General features: G+C 40.7%; 1 protein-coding gene across 1 annotated transcript; it reads left to right on the forward strand.

Moving 5' to 3' along the window:
- The first annotated feature begins 152 nt into the window (after positions 1-152).
- On the forward strand, positions 153-19,582 carry MSL1 (MSL complex subunit 1). The gene is made up of 8 exons (XM_007420683.3): positions 153-2,536; positions 7,156-7,382; positions 8,998-9,374; positions 14,353-14,417; positions 16,646-16,713; positions 17,462-17,586; positions 17,735-17,807; positions 19,048-19,582. Exons 1-8 carry the CDS (start codon positions 1,760-1,762, stop codon positions 19,136-19,138), a joined length of 1,803 nt encoding a protein of 600 aa, XP_007420745.2. The 5' UTR covers positions 153-1,759; the 3' UTR covers positions 19,139-19,582.
- Positions 19,583-25,947: the final 6,365 nt, after the last annotated feature.

Here is a 25,947-nt window from a genome sequence, read left to right on the forward strand (position 1 = left end):
ATTATGGACCTCGCTCAGGACAGGACCTCGGGGATTTTAGAGGGTTCACTGGGAGCATCGACTTCCAGAGCCACAGCTGTTGAGCTATGTATGTTGACATTCAAAATGCACTAAAATAATACTTTTTCTGCATTCCCAAGGTGCTCTCCCTGATTTTGGAGGTGCTCTCGGTATTGAGGAAGCATCTAATGTTTTAAGAGTACCTCATGCGTTGTAGGAGGCTCTGTATCTGCATTATGCATCGCTAATACGCTAGTAGAGGCGGGAAGCTCCTCAGCCTTTCGTTTTATCTAGCTCCCGCCGCTCTTGCATTACTCCTCCCCGCCTTTATCTTCCCTTCCCCTCCTCCCCGCCTAGTCAGAGCGTTGCCCCTCCCCCCTCCAGGGTGCCTCTCTTCCATCCCTCAATGGCGGTTGGCGCATGCGCAGTGCCGGGAGGCGGCCCGGGCCATGGCGGCCGTTTAAAGGTAACCGATTGAGCAGAACGGGAGCCCCGGATTTTTGCACCGAATTCCCCCTTCCCCGCTCCGCCGTGTTGTCAGAGTGTGATAAAATTCCGGATTAGGGTTTAGGGGAGGAGAAGGAAAGGGAGAAACGCCTGGAAATTCCTGCGCCTCCCGTGGACGCTTCAGGCCGCGCATCTCCTATCCAGCCCCTCAAAATAAGTATTTAGCCTTCGAGGAGGGGAGTTTTTCTTACGCCCCTGCGCCTTGCAAAAGGAGCCCACCTATATTTACCCCCCACCCCCCCGCTGATACTGAGGGAAGTTCCAATCTTACCTGTAAAAGTAGCCCTTCCCATAATACTTTCTCCACCCTACTCATTTTATTAATGAAGAGTAGGTGGAAGGAGCCCCTTAATTTCAACTGCTCTCTCTCTCTGAATATGGGGCCACCTTATTCCCAGAAAGGATCGGAGGAAAGCTGCTAGGCGAGCGAGATACTTGGGAGGGAACCCGTTAGCTTCCCATTTCCAGCGTACAAGACACAACATCGTGTGTTGTATCCGGCTCCTCCTGTAGACTGGCAAAGGGGGAAGCCGGCAACCTTTCCCACGTTCTTGGGGGAGGTTGCTTCCCAGTGAGGGGATCCACTAGATAGGGAAGATTGCTTGCTCGCTGTTCCTCATTTGGGGAGATCGATTTGGGAACTGCATTGGTCAGCCCACACGCTTCCTCTCTACCATTCTTGCTGGGAGGGCGAGGAAAGACGTAATCCCCTTCCCCGATTTGTGCCCCCCCCCAATACCCACTGGGCACCGCTGTGTCCGTTGGAAGGAAAGAAACCAAAAGCCACCTTTTACGTTCCTCCTTCCAGGGGAACCTTTGGGGGGAAAGGGTGAAGCAAACGTACCCCTCCCCCCAATCCTTGCAGAAGAATCTAAGACTGATCTAAGCGGATCAGCCGCATTTATTAGGAAGCGGCCCCTCCATTCTGGAGAGCCAGCAGGGCCCCCGCTTCGCTTTTCCTGCATCAGCAGGGCTGGCACTCCTGTAGTCTGGAAAAAGAAGCAAGAAAAGCAAAGAGATGGTTCTTGCACTAGCGGCAGGGAGCAGTGAAGGTTGGTGAGTCGGGAGGACCGGCCGGGGGAAGGTGGTGTAGGAAGAAAGGGAGGCGATGGGTCTTGGTGGGGCGGGTGGCGACGACGGCGGCGCCCCCCGAGGGGTCCAGGTGGGGAATTCGGACCGGCAGCGGAGAGGAGAAGGGGGAGGCGGAGGAGACGTCGCGGCAGAATCTGGAGCCTGAAGGTGCTGCATCGCCATGAGATCGACCGTGTATAAAGCAACCGCGGCGACGACAACGACGGGGCCGGGCTTGCTGGAGCCTGGCCCGAAGGAAGAGGAGGAGCCGCCGCCGCATCTCCGCCAGCCTCCGCCTCCCCCGCAGAACCAGATCCCCGTGCCGGCCCCTGTGGCGGCAGCGGGCCCCAAGGGCCGGGCTATCGTTCCGGCGGCTGCGGCGGCCGCGGCTCCTGGACAACAGGAAGGTGGCGGCGGCGGCTGCTGTTGGGGCGGCCTAGTGCCCTCGCCGTGCCCGGCAGGCAGTACTCGGCAAGCGGGCGTGGGCGATGCCGCCGGCAGCTCCCGCCCCTCCAAGTACCAGGCGGTGCTGCCCGGACACACCGCTGCTGCTGCCGCCACTGCCGCCAAAGACGGCAAGCGCGGCGGCTCCCACGCCGGGCCTGGAGGAGCTCCAGCGTCTCTCTCGCCGCCGCCTCCTCCGCCGCTACCGTCGTCGGCTTCCGCTACGGCTGAACCCGGGCAGCCTCCTCCACCCCCAGCAGTGGCAGCGGGGGGTTCTCCGGCTTCATCGGAACCCAGCGGCAAGTGGAAAAGTGCTAGTAGTAGCAGCAGCACCGGTAGCGGCGGCGGGAGCAGCCTTCGGAAGAGCCCCATGGGGGCCGGCGGGGGCAACTCCAGCCAGGCGGCCTGCCTCAAGCAGATCCTGCTGCTTCAGTTGGACCTTATCGAGCAGCAACAGCAACAGTTGCAGGCCAAGGAAAAGGAGATCGAAGAACTCAAAGCCGAGAGGGACACAGTGAGTTGGGTATTGGGGAATGTTGGGTAGGATGGGTTAACGTTCAAGTTGGAGCGAGTAATGTTCTGGGAAAATGTGGTAATTCAAGGGTTAATAGTTAAAATATTGGGTGTGCACTGATTTTCGAAGGGTTAACTTCGGGATCCTAGTGTTAACAGTGGGAGGGGTTAATGTAAATCATGGCGTCTAATGAAGGGGATGCACATGCTTAGTGAGAATGGATTTGTAGAAGTGGTAGGGTGAACTGGCACTGATAATATGTGAAGGGATAAGTGTACAGTATATGACTTTGGCACCTAGTTCTGGGAATCAGTTCTAGATACAGGGAGAGTTAAGCAAGAAAGATGAAGAATCCAACAGAGATATTCTCTACCAATCAAAATAGGATGCATGAGTAGAAGAGTGGGTAAAGAGTTTAGTGTAATTGGGGATTGGCTCCTGAAATGAAAATCAAATATAGAAACAGTATGAGAGAGATTAACTGTGACAAGGAAATGAGAGCTGCATAAAATTCAAAAACAGAGTCCTACTTTCTGTATAATCATAGTAAACTACAATACAACAAACCCAGCAATACAAGGTGTAACTAAAGTGTTACAGCTTGGTAGTTAATTGGACTAAAATATAGCCTGTAATATTGGTATGCCTCAAGTTGAGCAACCGTAGGGTTAATAGCCTAGGGGTTAAACCAAGAAGCCTGTTGGGTGATTTGGCTACCTGATAGGTGGGGTTAAGGACACTAGTACAGCCCAGATATGTAATGTTTGGGGATGGATTCTGGAGGGATTGCAGCTATCTGGGAGGAGGAAGGGTGTATGGCCCCAGGACAGGAATGAATTGGCAACATCAGGGTTAACTTAAAGCAACAGGCATGTGCTTTGGGGAAGTATGTGGCACAAAATGAGTTAATTTAAAGGGGACGGGTTTGGGGCAGCAAAACAATCAGCTGCAGTTTATGCCATGTGGACACCAAGAGGAGAGAGGGAGGGCCTTTTAACTGCTACATTTTAAAGGAATATTACAGGTGTAGGTTTAGTGCCTATCTTACATCCCTTCTCTGTGTGATTTCCTTCCTTTCCCATTTTCTAGAAGCACCAGTCCACTTTTTAATTATGTATATTGCAGAAAAAAATATGTGCCACTCTGGTAAGGCATTCCTCTCTACTTTGCTCGGACCCTACATACTCTATCTTGCCTTCCCCTCATCTTAGTAAATAATGTAAAACTCAGCTGTTCAGAGCCTATGAACTTGCAGCATGAGAGCTGATGTTAATGGAGAATTCTGCCTCTCTGTACAAAAGAGATGCCTACTGCAAGCATGGGGATGGATAAGTGGTCTGTTACTTACCCTGTTACCATAAAAGGTAAATGAGGTATAGGCTGAAGATTGGGGAGAGATAATGTGGATCAGCTGCAAATGAAGGTTGGTTTGTTTATTTTGCTGTTTTTGAGACAGTAGTATCTGAAGTAAACAGTGTATAATGTAAAGTTCTTAGCTGTAGTCCTAGAAATAGTTGTTTTATGGTTTATCATTTTAACTGTTCCCCCTCCAACTCCTGTCCCTAAATTGCCAGAAAGGATTTTAATCCTGGCCTGTATGCATGACACGTCTGCAGCCTAAAAATAGCCCCCTCTTTCCAGTTCCTGCAGCTGCTGCACCCATTATTACTAAGGAAAGAAGCACTTCTCTCTCCTCTCCTTTAGTCATAATCTTCAGGGTCTATGTTCAAAGTGCATGTGGGGTAGGGTAGTAGCATTAGCCTCTGGTTTCAGGAAGTAGCAGCACACATACTTAATATTTTACTGTTTGTAGCAGAAGACTGTGTTCCGACATTACAGTATAAAAAAAATCTCCCATCAGGCCTGTGCAAAGTTAACCAATATGAAGGTGTCAGCTGCCATTTTGCAGGCAAGGATGTTATGATAGCAGACTGAGTAGTTTGCATGCTCTTGCATAGGCTTAAAAAAAAAAAGCAAACCATAAACATGCACACCAGGAGGAGCTAGAATATATACAGAACAGATAAATGAAAGTTTGCAAGTTAGGTGGATGCTAGAACTGCTGGCTTGGTTGCTTCTGCATTAGCTAATTGCAGATTTATAAGGTATCTGCAGTGATTCTCTTGTTTTTGTTCCACCCCTTCTTCCTATGGGGAGATGCCTCACTTTAGTTTCAGTTTTACAAATAACTAGAATATCACCAGCCTCTCTTACATGTTGCGCACAATAGTAATGTTTAAAATGGAAGCTTTGTGGAAATTGGTTTTAAATTGTACTGTTCTAAGAATTACCATCTGGGTAATTCAATAAGTAAAGGGCTGGGGCCTTGATTGCACTGCCATGACCACCATCTGGACTTTTTGGACCCTCTCCCCGCTAGACATCACTGTTCTTTCACCTCCACTCTCCACAGAAAAGAACTGCTACTGCTCCTCACACCCCACCCCCAGCAGTATTTTCTGTACATATTGCTTGCATTTGTCTGGTCATTTGGGGGAAAAAAATGAGCTATCGTAGCTGTGTGAAGCTACCTGGCTATTCAGCCATCATTCCACCTGAAAGCTGAGGAAATGGAGTGATTTCATACCATCAGGAACTTTTTGCAATACTTTAAACCAAAATTATGTGCCATAGCAGTGGCTGAAATGGGGAAGGGGTAAGGAATTTGGAACAAAATGTACACTCTTTAAGTGACACCTGTGGGCCCTTGTGTACCTAGCAATATCTTCATTGGAGTCTGGAAGGCTCCTTGGCCCATCTGATTTTATTTTTACATTTTTTTTAATTAAAGGGAAACCAGTATGATGCAAACCACTTAAAACATTGCTTTTCTTAGTTTATTGTATAGTTGAGAGGCTCTAGATATAGCATAATTTCACTTGCGTTCCTGTTATTGGTATTAACCTGATAATTTTTAAAAATTCTATTTTAACATTCCAGTCCAAATACTTTGCAATTATTTATATTAGATTTATAACCTGCCTTTTGTAACAGGAGTTGAAGACAGCATACATCGTGCTCCATCCTCCTGTTTTCCCCACAACAGCTCTGTGAGGTGGGTTGGGCTGAGAGAGAGTGACTGTTCCAAAGTCACCTACCCAGCTTCTGAGCCTAAGGGAGGACCCTCAAAATTTTATTTAGTGGCTGCATGCAATGTGCAGGTCCTTTGAATATAATCATATAGCAATCTGTATAAAGGAAACAGAGGCAAAGAGAAACATAAGTTAGATTTTTGATAGTGTGTGCCTAAGAGAAGGGAAAGTCTGATAGTCCTATGAAATAGACCACTGTTAGCTCCTGCTTTACAAATTGACAGCTTAGATAAAGGGGACAACTTGACAAAATCTTCATGTGGCATTCACAGCTAAGCTGAGTTTTCAGCCAATAAAGCTGTCATAAATGGCTCTATATTTGATTTCTGTGGTACTGCTTCAGAATTAAGATACCCTTATTAGATAGAGAGCTTGTAGTTGTATGTGTGTTGCTTTTTAAAGCTCTGGTATCGGTTCTGGGTATATGCTTTAAGAACCACGGGGACAGAGTCTGTTGCCAGTACTATCTGATGAATGTGAGCTAGGAAGTAGTAGTAAACATTGACCATCCTTTGTGTTTTTAATAATTATAGGTTTTTAAAACCTATAATTTAATATTCTGTGAGTAAAAATATCCTAATTTGAAATGTTAAATGTACACTATTATGTGCATATAATTCAAAATGGAACATGCATAGGTCCATCTCACATTAACAAAGGGAAGTAACATAAGATACAGCTGCAAGGTTGCTCCTCTAAATTCTTATTTATTACAGTAGAAATTTCACCTTTTTCTCATAGAAGTAATAGCATCCACTGATTTGGAAATTGAGCCCTTACATTATTAAAGCTGTGGGGCACATTCATTTCAAATGCAAAGAGGTGCTTTAGGTTACACAGGGGCAAATATGCAGACAGTTGCAACTTTTTAAAGCTTTAAAGTAAATATTTTCCTGGATTGCGTAGCTGCCCTTTGAAGCTGCCATGCAGTCCCAAGAAAAGTTGAGTTTGTTTTAATGAGTTGCGAATAAGTACTATATGCATGCCCTTGCATGCTCCAATGCACCTTTTTGCCTTCGAATCCATAGCACTAACAGCTCTAAAAAACTATTCTCTCTGGTGATTTACATGTACTAGAAGTAACTACCATGGTGTTTCCTCATAAAAAGGAAGCCAACTTCTTTTTTTGAAACAAAAGCTATATCCTGGCAAAGAGATACATCATTGGCTAGTCTATTAACACTGGCATACAACAGTTTAAACACAGTGTGTATATTCATTGTGGAAAGGATTACTGTTTCTGGTCATTTAGCTGAAAATGGATGATAATGTATTTTGAAAAAGAATATTTTTCCTCACAGTACATCCAAATGGTGACAGTCTTGTCAAGAATTATTTTAAACAAATAATCACACAGTATATTGGTAAGCACTGCAGACTTCGCAATATGAAAATAGTGCAACTTGTGTAGAATTTGCACTTTGTTTCCATCTAAAGTCAAAGTAGAGTGAGTTTTAGTAACTAGGAACATCGGATTTAATTAATGGAATACCCCTTTAATATCAAATTGCAATGTTATGTTCTTAGCTCCTTGCTCGAATTGAGCGTATGGAAAGGAGGATGCAACTGGTGAAGAAGGACAACGAGCGTGAGAAACACAAGATATTTCAAGGGTATGAAACAGAGGAGAAGGTTGACCCTGAAGTACCTGAGAAGCTGCCTATAGAATGCCCACCACAAGAGCTCCTGGAGACCTCCCAGCCGCTGCCTTTGAAACATTTCCCATATGGAAGGAATGGGAAGGGTCACAAACGGTAAAGCTAGAAAGCTGCAATTGTATGTTTTTAAACCTATTCTGCCAGGGTTGTACTTCTATGAAAGAGGTATCTGTTGCTTACGAAGAAATCCTAATATCTTGCAAAATCTAATTTCTAATGTTTTTGGAGGAAACATCAGTGGTTAAACCTAGTTGCAAAAATATTCACTAAGGATATACATCACTATGACTGAATCAAATTCAATTTCTTGAATACTAATTCCGATTCTCACTGATGTGAAACAGGATCCTCACAAAGTAACTCAAATTGAACTGAAATTGATCAGAATTTAAAGAAACCTAGCTTCAAAACCTGTGCGCTTGCTTTTTTGAAATTAGACAAGTTGTGCCAAAATGAATCTACAATATCCGCATTTTTACTGAGAGTTGTTAACTGAACAATGGAGGGGATTGATTCATTTTTTTTAACATCCCAAATTTGGCAGGGGGAACCCTCCTTTTGTATAACTAGCTGCATGCTGGAATATTTTTACTTTGCCTGTAACTTTAATTGTATATTAATACTTTTTAAAAAGTTACAGCCATTTCTGTTTTCCCCTGCTAGTCAATGGGGGACATGAATCTCACTTCAGAGCCAGATCATGATTAAATGGGGCACCCTCAATTATAGTTCTCTCCTAAGTAGAATTACTTGCAGGAAATATTACTTTGAATGATAATCTGCATGAGCAGCATGGTACCTAAGCTTATATGTTAATTTGATATGTCTTTGTTCCTCCCTTTTGCCAAGGAAAAAAGAGGGCACAGTGTGTCTTATATACCCATCTTACTGTTCCTTTTTAGGGGAAGCAACTTTATGCAGAGTGCAGAAAGGAAATATGAAGTAGTAGGCCAAAGAAATTAAAGACAAGAGATAAGAAAAAGAAAGGGAAACATAGCTATAATTAGTTTATATCAATACCATTTATTGTATTTCTACATAGTTTTCTGTCACTACAGTCCATCCTTATTATCACCATGTCCATAATCACTTCATACATTGCCTTTTGTTTTTTAGAATGTAACATGCTTTGATGGTAAAAAAAATCTTCTACAGAAGAATTTTGGGGATAGATCAATAATTACAAAATGTTAATTACTCCTCTACTTTTTAGTATTGAAAATGCTTTATGTACACTTTCAGTAATCCCTACAACATTACTGTAAAGGAATATTAATGCTATTACACCTCCCCTACATTTACAGATGGAGGGATGATTTGAGATTTCAAATAGAGAGCTCGTGACTTACGCTGCTGCTGATTCACAATAATCTATTGATTGCTGGTTTTGAGATAAGCGCTTCATTCAGGCTAGGGTTTTCTGTTAAATACTGAATGTGATAAAGTTTAGCTGGTCAGGAGCTATAGGATAGTACTTTTGTGATTTGTCATGATTCTGAATTCTGAGATCCTGATAGTTATGCTGAACTAAATCTTGTGACTTCTTCAAAAAAGGTCGTTTTAAATCCATGTGTGAATTCCCTTTAGATCTGAGAAATTGTTGGACTTTAATTTGATTTCTAATTTTTAAATACCTTGATAAGACCCAATAGGTCCTTTATAGCCTTTTTTCTATTTGCTGCTATTAGCTCCTTTCCCTGTCCTTTTGCAGAAAATCTGCGTTTGGAAGTGCCGAGAGGAAAACTCCAGTGAAGAAGCTGGTAGCTGAATTCTCAAAAGTCAAATGTAAAACGCCAAAGGCTTCTCCATTAAAGGAGGAACCCAGTAGTTCTTTAACTGAGTCAATAAGCAGACGTGAACTGCGAAGTCAGGAGACTCCAGAGAAAACTCGATTATTGGTGGACACACAATTGAAGTCTTCGACTCCATTGAAAGGACCTGGGTGCCATTCAAAGGACAAGGGCTCCTGCAGTGAAATAGAAGATTTGCCGTATCTTTCCACCACTGAAATGTACTTGTGTCGGTGGCACCAGCCACCCCCTTCCCCGTTGCGAGAGCCTTCTCCCAAGAAGGAGGAGACTGTAGCAAGTAAGAGGCTTGCTTGTGCCTTTGTGGTGATTGGCCTGATGTGGGTTGGAGGGGGCATGGAACTCATTCATTGGGGGTCTCCTTAAGAGTTTTTTGAACACTTGAAGACAGCTAGAGAGCAACATTCCATTTCTGAGTGATGCTGATGCAGGTGATTGACTGGGTCTGGAATATCGAAGCCTTTGAAACCCTGCCTGCTCTAGACTGCGTGTGAGCAGTGTATGAAGATCAACCACCCTGTTTAGTGACCTGTGGTGATATTTATGAATAACAGTGACATTTATGGCTCAATGTGCTCACAATATATGCAATAAACATCCCTTTCTGTCACCATCTGCTCCCTTTCATGATATTTCATGATGGGGGGAGGGGTTGGTTGTACAAATGAAAGGAAGTATATCAGCTAACTAATTGTCAGTTGAAAATTAGCTAAAGTGATCCAAGAGAAGTGCACTGGTTTGTGTGATTGAGAAGTCTGGTATTGCTGGAGCTTTCCAAGGTAATAAATTAGGGGTCTCTCTCTGCCTTTGTTCCCTTCCTAGGCAACTCCTAGGTTATAAGCTATCTTGGCTGTATCTCAAAGTTGCTCTGACAAGCTGTTCAGTGATTAGAGTTAAGGTTTTGTGGCAATTGTTTATTCTAAGTTTATGAGGTGCTGCTATAGCATTGTCACCCTTTGGGACAAGATACAGTTAAGTTTTGAAATCTTGAATCAATATCCAAACTAGAGTTGCACTCTGCACTGAGGTATATGTTAAATCAGCAGTTATTCTACCTTTAAATGAAGAAAAAGGTGGAGCAGAAGGGAAAGTAGAAATGGAGGAAGAGGCAGAAAATAAGTAGGATTAAAATGGGCTGCAGGTTACTGATTGGGTATAAAAGTTGGCCTCACTGGGGATTAGAAGAAATGGAGTAGCAAACAGAACCCTGATTAAGATAGTCTAGTCAGACTATTTTAAAAGATCAAGACAATGAATTGCCAAAGTTCTGATGTAACAGAATGCTAAGATATGGTATAAAGGTCATTTTTCTGAAGTCAAGATTATACATATAGTGTAGCTTTGTTAAGAAAAGGCATGGAGAAGTTCCTATTGTACTTTACACTGAAGCAAAGAATGTAAGATATGGAAGGGTTCACACATCACAATGAGCCAAGTATTATGTCGTATTGTCAATGAGCTAATGTGCTGCCACACACTATTCAATTGCTGCCAATTGACCCCTTCTATAATGGGAATGAATACATGAAAAAGTCTTCAATTAGATTGTTCTCTAAACCAGGATCCTTGTCTTGGCTCTTACAAACAAGCCAAGGATCAGAAACATGAATAAAGCATGACTTCCAGTACTAGATTGATAAGAGCACATGCTATAGATCCTACGTAAGATCTCATCATAATTTAGCCATGGAAAGAGATTTGACAGTTTGTTTATCTGTTCCTGGGAGCAGATTGAGCAGTGTTTATGGTTATGTTTTCTGATTCATGGTAAGCCAATATTTGCAGAAATTCAGGCCTACTGTGATATGCAAACAGATCAGACTCAATTGTGTAAATTAATGTGTACATGTTCTTATTTTTAATTCTGATTGCATAGGTTAAAAAATTACTAAAATATTTCATAAAACGTGGAGGTATGTGTGTTTGTGTGTATAAATAAAGTAGTGCTGGTAATGGAAGACAAACTGATAAGCTTTGAGTGATAGTATGTTTGTATGAGTAATTAGACAATGGGAGACCATGAAAAATGGGTTTTGAGCTATCCAGAATTTATCTGCTCTGTCGTCTAGACTCTTGTAGGAATCAGCATTCCTAGCTGCTAGAGTTTTTTCTGATGTACTCTGCATTAATAAAACAAGTGTTCATCTAGATAACATAAATTTGGCATTCCAAATGTTTTATATAAAATATATGATAAACAGTAATATAATTTATTGAATTGAGCCTTGACTTTACATAGCAAGGAAAGAATTGTAGCTGACAAGATCATGAGCTGAAATTTTGGAAGATGAAGGATCAAAAGAAAAGAGTGTTGTTCATTGATCTTGTAGATTTTAGTCTTCTCAAAGTATTGAATGATTTGAAATCACTACATTTTTAATTGAACTACAATTTTCAGGTTTCCTAAAGAGAAGCCATGATAGTTAAATTGGTTTATCTTTATAGTGTAGGCAGCTGAAAACATCTTACTGCATAATGTCTGAGACTTTCAGCATACTTTCATATCTTTATCCATGAGAGCTAAATTTGGGACAGGGAATGAGGTATTTACAGAAGAGCATCTTAATATACATGTCCTTGTTTCAGAGGAGGGGCATTATGCTGTTTCAGTCAGAGGATAGCCGTTGTATGTGTTTGTGTAGCAACTGCTTGTTTTAATTTCCTTCTTTGTAGCCTTCTGAAAAAGTAGTTGATTCCTTCCATGGATAACTCTATATCTTGAGATTAAGCGTGGGGGCAGAATTACTTAAAACAAATATGACTAACACCAGGCTTTCTTCAATCAGTTCTTAAGTATATAGCTTCTCTATGTGCCTTGAAGAAACTAGGAAGAAAATGTGTGACAAAATGTTTCATACATAGATTGGTTATCCCTGCTGGCTTTTCTCCATAGAACAACCAGGTATTACTGTCCTTACGTACTTCAGTGGGTGATGGTCTTGGAATGAGATTACTTCGCATGGGTCACACGTACTTAACCCATAAAATAACCTTATCATGGTTTACTTCAGTAAACAACACAATGAACCATCAACTATGGGCTAGATTCACACAACACATTAGGCTAAAATATTAGTTTAAGGTTCAGTATGTGAATGCAGTGATTAAATGAGAGAATTTGCTATTCACTATGCTTTTGATAGTAGCACAGTTTGTTCTGTTAGCTTGATTTTCTTCACAAACAAACTCCCCATGAAGATATAATTCAAGGAAAACATTTCAGTCTTTTTCATCAAGCTGTTGGGTTTTTTACAAGCTGACTTGTCAGGTATAGTATTCTTTTTTCCCTTTGGGAAAAAGCAGTGTTCTTCCAGTTAGGAAAAACAAATGCTCTCCTGCTGAATATCCTCATTTGTCATTGTTCCTATTGGAGTAAGGTCCTTTCTGTGCCTCTCCAATTTCAGCTGTAAAATTCCCAATCTTCCCCAATTACTTACAAGTGTCTAGGACTTTTGTTTGATGTCATCCCATGTTTCACCAGTTTGAACCTGAACAGAAATGAGCTATTTTGCAATTTTTTCCTACAGCGTCTCACAAAATGGCAAACAAAATACATTTGTTGGAGAAGCTGCAAAGCAATTTCCTTTTGAAGGTTGGGAAAGAGATTTTTTTTCCTCTCACACAAGATTGCGGACGCTTCTTCCTCTTCTAAGTTAGCTTTTACTTAATCCCAGGTTGCAATTGTATAGTAGAACAACAACAAATTGAGGGCCTGATCTCTTTTTGTGTCTTTGGCTTTGCCCTTGTCTATTTGACTGTTTTTGCTAACTTAATAAGTACTTGTGTCTTAATAATTGCCTTGCTATATTTGTTTAAAGGTTCATTAAGTCCAGCAGCTTACTTCCATCTGTAGCCAATTTGTTACTTTGGGGCAGTTCAGATGTCAGGCACAATGGAAATAGCCACTTGGTCATGTGCCTCAAATACTCTGAAAATGTTTCACTTGTAATTCTCAAGGATAATAAGCATTCATGAATCCCTTTCTCTTTTTTAAAAGTATTGAGCCCAATGTCTCTTGCAGGATCCTGTGATACTTAGCCAATTCTTCAGGTGGAGCTAGAGCTGATTTAAACTCAGAAGATTTGGTGATGGTTTGCTATAGAGACCTAGTTTGTGAGGCCTCTGTGAATGTCTTGGGTAAATGGTCACCAGAGATAACCTTTAGAGTGTTAATCTCTTCAAAAGTTAGCTTGGCAACTTTTAGAAAATGTTCCAGGTAACTTTGCAAGTATAATGGTAGAAAATACAGTGCTGGTTTACAGCCACAGAAGATGATAAAATAGGCAATCATTATGATATGTGTAGGCAAATGGGCTTTTATGGATTTCATTTATAAATCTTGGCTAAAATTAATACTACTTAGATACTTTTAACTGGAATATGTACTATAAAATATTTAAGATATATATGTATAATAAATATTGGTTCCAATAGCACATAATAGTAAGCCATACAACGGTTTGATTGGTTTGACTGGTTATTGATTTATAAACTACAATGGCTAGATTATATAATTTGCTAAGCCAGAATCAGATGAACCACATTGTGGCTTAGTATGATGTAGGAATCCATCCAGTGTTCTATAAGGGAATTTTGATTTGTATTGAACTGTACAACCTGATAAAAGGGAAGATCCTTGCAGGTCAGCTTTAGATTGTCGACAGTCTGGAAAATAATAAATAAATGATTGATTTTATGGGGCTGTTAAATATGAAAAACTATATCTATCTATCTAGATGTCTATAAAATGTTATAAAAACAAGTGACTTCTTACCACCGAATAATTATGATTCCACAGTGCTTACTTTGGATTGTAGCATTTGAACATTGCTGAAATTAAAGCCTTGCTGAACTCCAAAGCTGACTGGGAAACCTGAAGCAAATCCTGTCTCTGTCAGAGGGTGCTTGAGTATGAAATCAAAAGGCATTATGTAACCCACCTTGAGCACTTGTGTGAGTGTGGGGAAGTTTTTAAAAATAAATTTAACAGCAAGTTAAATTCAAGCCATCAGATGAATAATACTTGAAAATTGTATGTCCACTAAAGAGGACGAAATTCAAGTATGTATGCAGAATGGTGAAAAGAAAAAAAAGGAAAGTGTTAAGCTAATTAATACTAGTGAAATTAATTTGAATTCAATTAATAATTGAAACTAAGCTGAATTTAACTCAAAACATTTGGATGGCTACATTGTTAGCTTCCTTTACTGAAATACTTCTTTAAAATTAGTATCATAACACTGTTTTCCCCTTTCTAGTTCCATCATGGAGGGACCACACAGTAGAGCCCCTGAGAGATCTGAATCCTTCTGAACTTTTGGAGGTATGTAAGCAAATAGCTTTACAGCAAGAATTGAGCAACACATAGGCATAATTACTGATGTAGAATAGGTAGTTTAGGAAATTGTTATGGAAGAAGAACTGTATAGTTTCTGTATTTGCCAGTGAAAGGTGGACAACTACCCTTAATACTGTCCTTTAGATTAACCCGATATTCCTTACAACTATTATGGAAACATATGTTGAAATATCAGACAAAATGGGCAATCTCTTTTATATATACCCTGGTAAACTTTGTAATGCTTATCTCTTGATCTGGAGTGGTGAGATTGATCTGGAGTAGCTGTGGATTATATATTTTGAGTAGCCCCTGAAGCCCCCCAAAATCATGATGGCAAATTGTTTATTTACAATGGTACAATTTATCACCTAAAATTAAATACCAAAATGAATTCATTAAGCCTCTGATAAGTACAGTGCCCCTCTAAATAAATAAGCTCTCAAATATACCTCTCCCAAAGTGCTGAAAATTCTGGATCCACATCCTTTAATGACATACTGACCTGTTCTCTGCAGTCCAAAGAATAGTTAAAAAGCGAACCCCCGTATTGCTGCATCTGCTCTACGTAATATAACTATTAGAATTTTAGCATGTTATGGTGGTTTTTTGAGTTTGCAAATTATATTTAGCCTTCAGTATAAAACAGATAGTTTACTAATCTGAACAAAGCAGGGTTTCTTGTACTGAGATCTATGTTCATGAGACTGATAAGCAGCCATTTTGTCTTGGCTCAGTATTTTCAAAGCTGACCATCAGCCTACTTGATTCCCAAGGGAGGTATTTCAAGGGAATTTCACAGGGATTGTCATACCTTGATAAGATATAGTGCTGGATGAGACAATCCTTATTTTTAATTGTCAAATAAAGAAAACTCTCCAGAGCAGTGTTGTAGATAAAGGGCATTTTTTGGCATGTGGTTTCCAGGGCCTTGGCTGCCAATGCTGATTGACCATCTTCATTTTTTATTACAGTGCTTAATCTTGCTATTTAGGTTTAATTTGTCTTGCCAAGCAGGTGCAAAAAAATATCCGCTATTTCAACCCTGCCTATTCATGTGGACAACTGAATGGTGATTCTCCAAGACACTTATTTTTGTTGTGGGTTTTCATCCTATATCGGGCCTGACATCCTTTTTTTGGCCAGCGACTGTGCTGAGGGCAGGGGAGAGATTTGATTTCTGAGCACTGAGTTGGAAGTAGTGGGGTCATTGCGATATCACCAAAAGAAGTGAAACTAATGTAGCTTTTGAAAGGAATTGTTGAACTTAAAAGTGATTGGTTATTTCTACTTAAGGCTTTTTCTGTTTATTTTCTTTTTAAAATACTGCTGACAAAAGTTGGAAAACTGCCAAATTTGGGTGGGATGACCGTGAGGGATTCTGCAACTTTGAGGGTAGGGGCAGGAGATGAGTCTTTGGACCTTTTGTTGCCCTAAGGACTGGCTACAATTGTTTTCATAGCCAAAATGAATATACTAATAATACCATCACAGCATTTCAAAGTGGAAAGTTAAATACCAAAGGAGGACCAAATTTAAAATCCCTGTAATAATATAAGCATTTCAATTTTGATAAAACTAATCCAATCCTGCCCCTCAACTAGTACTCTTTGGCAAGCAGTACCTGTGAGAATGTGCCTTTTATTTACACTTGAGGGACATGATGGAGATGGTTAACCACTATCATTTAAATAAAATAAAACTGTTGAATGATTGATTTGCAGAATTGTTCAGTTGTAACATCTGTATTTGAAACTGCCTACAGTAATTTCACCACAACTAACCTACCTTTTACTTATCTTTCCTAACTCTGTGTTTTCAAATTTTGCTTCTTGACTGAGCAACTTTAGACAGATCATATTTTTTACTGTATCGTGTTTATGAACAGTGATATGAAAAGTAATAAGCAATAATATCTTAATAAATAGATTTTTTTCCATTGGTGTTGCAAAGATACAAAAAGCATATCAGGCCTTCCAGAAGCAAAGCTGGCAGTCCTGAACATCTTCAGTTCCTATTTCCTTTTACCCTGGGATGACACAGTATCGTAAAAGGAAGTTTAGATCCTCTTCTTATGAACACATGGCACATAACAAGGCAGACTTAAATGCTTTCCATCAGAAAATGGAAACAGAGGAACTCAGATACCCTGAAAGGTACAGCACATAATGTTACCTGTATGTTTTTTTTCCCTTTTATTAAACTTTTCACAGAACTTAGAAGACAATGTCTTCTCCAAACGACATGCAAAGTTGGAATTGGATGAGAAAAGGAGGAAAAGGTGAGTGATGAAATAAAGCTGTTTACATGCCAGAAACGTAGGCAGCCACTTTTAGATTTAGATTAGATTTAGATTTTTTTATCCCGCCTTTATTATTTTTATAAATAACTCAAGGCGGCAAACATACCTAATACTCCTTCCTCCTCCTATTTTCCCCACAACAACAACCCTGTGAGGTGACTTGGGCTAAGAGAGAGCTAGCAACTGGCTTAAAGTCACCCAGCCAGCTTTCATGCCTAAGGTAGGACTAGAACTCACAATCTCCTGCTTTCCAGCCTGGTGCCTGAGCCACTAGACCAAGCTGGCTCTCACTTTTATTTAAACATTTGACAATGAATGGTACATAGAGGTTGTATTGATTGCAAACAGCTGTTAAGAATGGGGCATGTAATAATATGAAAGGCTTTGTGCAGTTGGTATATCTTAAATCTACTTTTTAGGATTATGCGCTTGCTTTATACCATGTGCTGAGTGGCTTTGGATTGGGGCTTTATAATTAGTTAGTTGAAGAAAGCATGGGTAGCAATTCCATCTAACAAGGGATTGAACAAATGGGTATTTCATGATTTGGCTGCAATACAAGGACTTGGGATAACCCATAGAAATTGAAAAGCATCTGGTTTAATACAGAGGTACGTTAGTCAAGAGTAAGCATACTGGTTTTTCTAGAACCTAAAATACTCAGATTTGCCCTCAAATGAAATTTTGAAAGTTTTTGTTGTTGTTCCTTTTCCCCCTCCACTCACAGGTGGGATATTCAGCGTATCCGGGAGCAAAGAATTTTACAGCGACTGCAACTTAGAATGTATAAAAAGAAAGGAATTCAGGAATCTGAGCCTGAAGTTACCTCATTTTTCCCAGAGTCAGATGATGGTGAGTGGTTATCAGAATTCTCATATCCCTATCTTATGCACAGAGAATCTTGGATTGGAATGATCCTATTGTAAAAACAAGTATGATATGTGAATGAACATAGTAGCTAAATATGTAATGTTCCTCTCTCTTCCATTTCCTCTTCTAGTTGAAAGCTTGCTGATCACCCCATATTTGCCTGTTGTAGCATTTGGCCGACCATTACCAAAATTAACCCCACAGTAAGTATGCCAATGTATTATATATCTGCATTAAGGAAGAATGTATTTTGTAAAGGTTGTAAAGGGAGAGCTACCTTGTTCTTGCTTATGTAGTGTATCGTTTGCTTGGTGGTTTTGTGGACAGATTTGGGTTTCACTGGGATGAGAGAAGGCCAATTCAAAAATTTAACAAATGGCATCTAGCCAGATTGTTATCTTTAAATCGTAAGTGCGTTTTAGAACTGTAGGCTCCTGCAAAAACTAAGGACAATGCTGCATAGGTAGTAATAGGGAATTGGTTGTCTGAGATGTGATCATGGTGAAGTTAAGTGAGAAATCATAAAGGCTTGATAAGAAATCCCTTAGTTGGGCTATGAATAATAACAACTAAATATTAAAAAAAATAGGAAATATGCAAAAGGTTGGGAGGTTCAATTGCAGCTCCTGACTCTCAGAAGTTGCCTGTCCATGGATTAAGCAAAGAAATACTTGTCACTATCAATCCTATCTCAGAGAAATATACTGTTGTTTATAAAAGATGCCGTTTTCCATTTTACAAGGGACCACCTTGAATTGTTCCCTTTTTTAAACTCTCTCACTCTCTAATTTTGTTGATGAAACTCTTCCATCCTTAAGCTAATGGTGAGTATCATACAAATCACATTTCTGTGGCCTTTCTATTATTTGCATTCTTGCAGTCATGGTTTACTTCCTTTTACATTGCAAAGGTAAGGAGGTGAAAATGTATCGATAAAATAGTTCGAAAATAATTGGGAAAAAAATAATGGTTTTAGTTTTAGCTCCCATGACTTAAAATTCACATTTTCATTTTTTTTCTGTTTCACTTTTTTCTATAATTGATACTGGCTGGGTTTACAGACTGCACTAAGCCATAATGTGGTTGTTGAGGTTTTATCTTAGCGCGTTGTGTGGATGCATTTATTACAACTTGTAATCCATTGCTTAAGGGATAGCAGGTTATGTGAACTCAGCCAATTGTGGTTTATTTGGCAAACATGATTAAATAATACCCATTGTTGTAGAAGAATGCTATCGATGAAACACTTTTCAGTAGCTAAAGTTCAATATTATCTATATTCAAATGTTATGCAAATTTTCTAGAAATTGTGCTTATGGCTTGTGTTTAATTTCTAGTATGATCTTTGCTGCCAGACATGTAGGCTTGGAGCCAACTTACACAACTGTAGACATGAACTGCTAACCCTTTTCTTCTCTTCTTCTGTCACTTTTTGCCTGGCAGGAACTTTGAACTGCCGTGGCTGGATGAACGAAGTCGTTGCCGGCTAGAGATGCAGAAGAAACAGACTCCTCATCGGACGTGCAGGAAATAGGCATGTCAAAATAGGAGAAATCTGTCTTGATGGTTGGCCTGTGCTATTTGCTGCAAATGGCAGAGAACTGTATATGTTTTGTTATGTCACTTTCTTCTACCATCTCCCATGATGTACATTCTTGTTCACTATAAATATTTTTTATGCTTACATAGGTTTTTTTTCTTTTTCCCCTGAAATTTTTTTCATTTGTTTTTCATTTTTTTTCTTTGCTTGGTAGAAAGTATTGGAGGTTTGTGTTGGGAGAATAAGGTTAGCAATTTATGGTGTGCCTCTATTGAGCTGTATTGGAAAGCTACAACCAGCACAATCCACTGAGAAGCTATGAAAGATGGACAAGCATAATAGTATAATGAAACACTTTCCATTTGTGAGTTCCTGACAAACATGAAACCCACCTCTGATTGAAAAAAAAAAAAAAATACACACACACACACACACACAGAGTATGTGTGGTTCTTAAGAATAATTAGCTTGCTAATTAAGGGCCTTGAAAATTTGGGGGAGAGGGTTATCCATCATTGAGCAACACAGACATTTCATTTGACCTATTGCTTCTAACTGCTGTTCTATAAAGCATCCACATATTGATTCATGTATTTTCTCCTGCCCCATTGGCTTTCCAAGGCTTTTTAATGGGTTCCTTTCATGCCTTCTGATCAAAATACAATTACTAATCAGGTCTTGAATTTGTAATACTGAATGCAGGTAGTTCTGGTAGTGAAGGGCTCCATGCCTTCACAACTTTGTCATAGTTCTGATAGATAATTTGGCAAAATCCAGAATGAACCATGCAATGCTAGTTTGTCTCTAGATGTTTTCCTGTTTTGTTTTACCAGATATCCTGTCAAAACTGTGAAACAATTATTATTGTTTTTTAATTGGACAGTTTGGGTTTCCCAATGGAAATACTGAGTAGTAGCTGAAACTTTAATTTGTGATTGTTTTAAAGTTTGGCAGTTTTTTAAGCCAATCATAATCCTGTAACTCTTAAGTAAGTGGAAATCAAAACTTTCATCCTTCTCTGAGAACAGGGAATTCCTTTGTAAAACCGCATGTCCTTCTGCCTGATCTACATCATTTTGGGAAGCTGCCTTTGTCTGTGTATTGCCTGCTTAGGGGAATAGTGTAACTAACTTTTTTTTTTGCGCTGACTAATTTCTAGATAAATGGGGGGGAAAGTTTGTTTCCTGGATTGTAAAAAAACAAACAAACCCTAATTCAGGTTATTTTCCTGCATCACTTTCAGAGGACACTTAAAAAATGGTTTCATTTTTCCATTTTAATTTCTAGATATTTCAGGACAGTTACATTCCCACTTCTGGGTAATTTCCCCTGGGAATTTAAAATACTATTTTTCCCACCAAAGGTAGCACACTTAGTATGAGCATTGTTAAAAGTTATATTCTATGACTTGAAATTAAAATGATACGAACAGATCCTCTCTTCTGCCATGTAGTCTATTGTAGTTGAAGTAGTGCAAAATGTTTGCCTGATTTTGTTTTAAATATGGCTGTATTTGGATCTTTTGCTTTTTAGCATGCCAGCATGCATCCATAAATGGTTATTTTTTGTCCCCTGCAAGTAAGTACAAGCGTGGATGTTTCAAAGAAGCAGATTTTTGGTAGAAGCTTCTTGAAGGCATTATTGATTTTGGAACTTGATCTTGCTTTCTCTAAAGTAATTGGAAATGGGGCACAAGATCAGTTCTTGAATCTAGATTCCATTTTCAGAAGACAATGTTTCTGTTTAGCCCAAAATAAGTCTATTATCAGAAATAATTCAGTTTGTGTTCTGAATAAAATTACATACTGTCTCTTCCGTCCCCACAGTGAACAGAATAGAATGTTGACTCTTTCAGAAAGACTTAGAATCAGTTGTAACACGTGCATCATAAAAGGATGAATGGGCGTGTGGAAGTAGGTAGGGTTTGTAGAAAAAGTTTGCAGTGGATGTTAGCTGGGAATGGGCTGGAACAAATAGTTTCCCACCCTGTAAGGAGTTCAACATTTGAAAATTGTGTTAATGAAAAGCCAATGCAAATTAGATCTGATTTTTTTTTAAACAAACAAACATTTTCTTTAACCAAGTTTATGGTAGTTCTAAAAAAACTGTCTATAATTCCCTCCCTCTTGTTTTTCTGCCCTTTCAAATGTGGTTGTCTGCAAATGCATCCTTTTTTATACCATTTTAAATATGTAAAATCAGTTGTCTTGTAAATATCTTATAAAGGAAAAAAGTTGTAAATACCAAATTTGTGGCTGTTAATGTTCATTTTTTGTTTTTAAAATTGTTTTGCTTTGGTTCATTTAGTTTTAACAGTGTTAACAAGGAGTATTAAAAGAGAAATTCTGCTTGTATGTTTAAACAAAATTGAAATAAAAACATTTTTTTACAATAAAATGAAAAGAATATTAATACTTTTGTCATGTATTGCCTCATTTGACAGGCCAGGTACAGTTCTGAAATTCTATACCTTTCCTGTCATCCATCAAATAAGAGTCATCTGACCATTGCTAGGAATGGACAGGGTTCTCTGTGCTGTCAGCTCAGCCACCTGATCATAAAAGTGGCCAAAGAGGTGACCCGTGGTTGGGTCCATGCTGTGGTGTCAACCTCTCTGAGGGAGGGGATGGTACCTCCAGCCTTGAAAGAGGCAGTGCTGTGCCCCTTCCTCAAGAGACCATCCTTGTGTCCAACAATTTTTGACAACTACTGACTGGTCTCCAAACTCCCCTTTTGGGGGAAGGTTGTTGAGAAGATGGTAGAGAGAGCCATGATAAAACCCTGCAGGAAACAGATTATCTAGGCCCATTTCAGTCAGGTTTCAGGCCAAGATTTAGTATTGAGACAGCTTTGGTTGTGCTTGTTGACGACCTGTGGCACAGTCTGGATGGCGGTGGTGCACCCATCTTTGTGCTCCTTGATCTCTCAGTGGCTTTCAGTACTATTGACCACAGTATCCTTCTGAGATGGCTCTATGGTTTGGGGGCACCATTTCATGGTGGGGGCCACTTACTTTCTCTGGGGTTGGTTCCAGTTGGTTGGGGGGAAAGATAACTCCGTAGGCCCCTTCTGTGTGGGGTGTTGCAGGGTTCTACTGTCTCTCCCCTCCTTTTCAGCATCTACGTGAAACCACTGGGTGAGGTCATCCTCCAGTTCGGGGTTTGGTATCATCAGCATACTGATGATACCAAATTGCATCTTTCATCCCTGAGCCAGCCAAGTGAGGCTGTCAAGGTTCTGTCCCAGTGCCTGGAGGCTATACAGGTTTGACTGGGGAGGAACCATCTCCAACTCAATCCTACCAAGACCAAGTGGCTATGAGTGTTTGGACTGGTTCTGATCTGGAGATATTCCATCTTTGATCTTGGATGGGGTTGCACTTCCCCCTTCAAGGTTGGTATGCAATCTGGGGGTCTTTCTGGCCTTGCAGCTTCTGCTTAAAGAGGTGTCAGCTGTGGCCAGGAAGGCCTGTGCACAATTCCATCTGTGTGCCAGTTGTGCCCTTTCGTAGATCAGGGAATCCTTCAGTCAGTCACTGATATCCTAGTTACCTCGCAGCTTGACTACTGCAATCCTCTCTATGTGGAGCTACACTTGAAGACTACCCAGAAACTTCAACTGGTCTACAATGTGGCAGCATGAGCAGTAATGGGCATGCCTCAGTATGCCCATGTAACACCTTTGCTTTGTGAGATGCACTGGTTGCCAATTTGCTTTTGGGTATGATTCAAGGTGCTGGTTGTTACCTATAAAGCCTTACATGGCATAGGGCCTGAATACTTGAGGGACTGCCTGTCTCCCATAACCTCTGCCCAGCCCATTTGATCCTAGAGGGTTGGTGCACTGGGTTCCTTCAATTAATGTCATCTGTCAGGACCCCAAAGTATGCCTTCTCTATAGCAGTGCCTGCCTTCTGGAACAAGATCTCCCCTCAGATCTGGACAGCCCCCACTCTGCTGTTATTTAGAAGAGTCATGAAGACCTGGCTCTTCACCCAGGACTTCAGCAAGGGAGAGTGAGACCCCTCACTTCATTGCACTTGCCATCTTTTTTGTTTTTTGTATTTTATTAAATTTTGTTTGTTGTGAGCCGCCCAGTCACTGAGTCAGGTGGCATACAAGTTTAATAAATTATCTCTGCTTCAAGATAGTATATGGTATGGAGTTTGCAGCCAAAATGTATGGGTATGTATTTAGAAAAAATATAATTGATTGTATAAATCCCTTTAATCCCCAGTATGTGTGTATGGATAGACCTTGCTTACCGACTGCCTCATTTGGCGACCATTCGAAGTTATGATGGTCCTGAAAAAATAACTTTATGACCAATGCCTGCATTTATGACCTTTGCAGCGTCCCTCAGTTACGAGATTGCCATTACAGTCAGTACACGTCCTGTGCCTGACCTGTTTTTTTCTCCCCCCCCACCTTGCAGTAAGCAGGCACACAATGGGGAATACTCTGAACTGTTTGTGTAGCACGCTTGGGGCTGTTTGCATAGTGCACTCAGGGCTGTCGCACCACCACATTCCTTTCGATGTGCATTCCCCATTGTGTGCCTGCTTACTCTCTTGTAATCCCTTCCTCTCCAATGAATGTAAATACAAACATTAATTCCCATCTTACTAATTATCCTAGGACTGGAGTGAGCGTTCCAAAGGATGGGGGAGTCGGAAAAAGGAAAGCCAATGTAAAATTATTAGGAGGCAAACAAAAGCCAAAGGTGTGAAACTGATTAGTCTTGTCAGTTACAATTAGCAGCTGCCAGCAGGCTACCCAGCACTGGGGTGAGCATTCCAAAGGGCAGGGAAATGGAGCAACTCATGGTCAAGTGATTTCCCACTTTGCAACCACTTCACTTAATGACAGAGCCGCTGGTCCCAAATTGTGATTGCTAAACGAGGACTAACTATAGGATTGCAGCCTCATGGCTGCTCACCTAGACAACCTTAGCACAAAAACTTAAACATTCAAAGCATTCATTAAAATGTAATGGTTTCATCTTAATGAAGTAATTGTGAAGTACATGTGGAATTGGTAGATTTAAGAGTATCAGTCTTTATGGGAATCTCTCAAAGTTACTGCAGAAAATCTCCAGGTGTGGCAGAAGTTGTAGTGCACAGTATTGGGTTAAATAAGCCAATCTGTCTTAATTACAAAGTAATTTAACCGTGACTGTGGCCCACCTCATCAGATGTGTAAAGCTGGTGGAGAGTCAACTATTTCTGCTGTGGCCCCCGCTCTGTGGAACAACTTACTACCTGAGGTGTGGTGTGCCCCCACTCTCATGGCCTTCAGGAAGAATGGGGGCTCGCACCAGTGGAAGTGGCTTGTGGGTAATTGATTCTACCTCCCCAACATCTTGAATGTTTTTAGTCTTTTTATGTATAGGGTTTTTTTTAATATAGCCTGACTTTTTAATTAATTAATGTGGGTATTTATTTAATTGTTTTCAGGTTTTACTCTGTGAGCCGCCCAGAGTCACCCTCTGGGGGAGATGGGCAGCATACAATTTTAATAAACAAACAAACAAACTATGAAGCATCCTACAGGAAATTATCTGGACTTGGAACACAGATGGCATTGATTGCCTAGCACAGTAAATGACCTCTATTGAGACCTGGATGGGGGAGTGTTCCCATCCTCATCCTTTGATCTCCCAGCAGCTTCTGAGGCTATAAATTGTGGTGTCCTCGTGGGCTGCCTGCAGGAACTGGGAAGATGGTGCTGCTCTGCTCCTTCTTCAGTAGGCAGTTCCAGTCAGTGTTGGGACAAGAGAGATTAGTCCAGTGGCTATTCCTTTATGGGGGTCACTTCACTCTTCCCTTCTATTTAAGATTTACATGAAGTTACTGGGAGAGGTCATCTGGCAGTTTGATGTTCAATATCATCAATATGGTGATGATATCGAATTTTACTTTGCTACCCCAGGCCAGATGAGTGGTATCATTGAATTCCTGTCCCAGTGCCTGGAGGCTGTGAGGGCCTGGATGGGAGAGAAGAGTCTTAAACTGAATCCTAGCAAGATGGAATTGCTGTTTTTCCACCAGAGTTCTATGCTTTAGTGATTTCTATTACAGCACTATCCCTGAAGAAGCAAGTTCACAACTTGGGGGTCCTTCTGGCTTGCAGCTCCTGCTAGAAGAGCAGATGGAGACTGTGGCTGTGAGACCTTTTCCCAGCTTTGCCTGATGTGCCAGGTGTACCCCTACTGGGTTGAGAGGATCTTGCTATAGTAACTTGTACCTGTCACCACCAGCATAGACTACTGCAATGTGCTGTTCATGAGGCTGCCTTTGGGGCTGCAGTTGGTTCAGCCCATGTGCTGATTGCAAACACATTACATCAGTGCTGCAGACCTTACATTGGCTACTACTAGGTTTCTGGTAGTAGCCAGAATTTAAAGTGCTGGTGTTAACCTATAAAGCCTTACATGGCTTGACTGCTAGTTATCTGCAGGACTGCAAGCTCCCATTGGAATCAGCCTGACCAGTTTGATCTACCAGGGAGAAACCACTAGTGGTGCCCCACTTTAGAGAGGTGGGGGCGTGGGGTAAGTCTTGGCAGTGCTGCTTCTCAGTGGCTATGCTGCTCCTTGAGAGGATCTTGCTATAGTAACTTGTACCTGTCACCACCAGCATAGACTACTGCAACTTGGCTCCCACCTGGAATGCCTTCTGGAAGCTGTTCCAAACAGCTCTTCTGGAGGGCTTTCAGTTACAATTTGGCTTTGTTAATTTCATTCTATGATTTCATTGATTTGTGGAACTTTTATTTGTGTACTTTTATTGTATATTGTTTCTT

The sequence above is a fragment of the Python bivittatus genome, unplaced genomic scaffold (genome assembly GCF_059951505.1).
Source record: "Python bivittatus isolate LINGU-HERP-01145 unplaced genomic scaffold, Pbiv_v1 ctg000410_np1212, whole genome shotgun sequence".
In the NCBI taxonomy this organism is placed as follows: Eukaryota; Metazoa; Chordata; class Lepidosauria; order Squamata; family Pythonidae; genus Python; species Python bivittatus.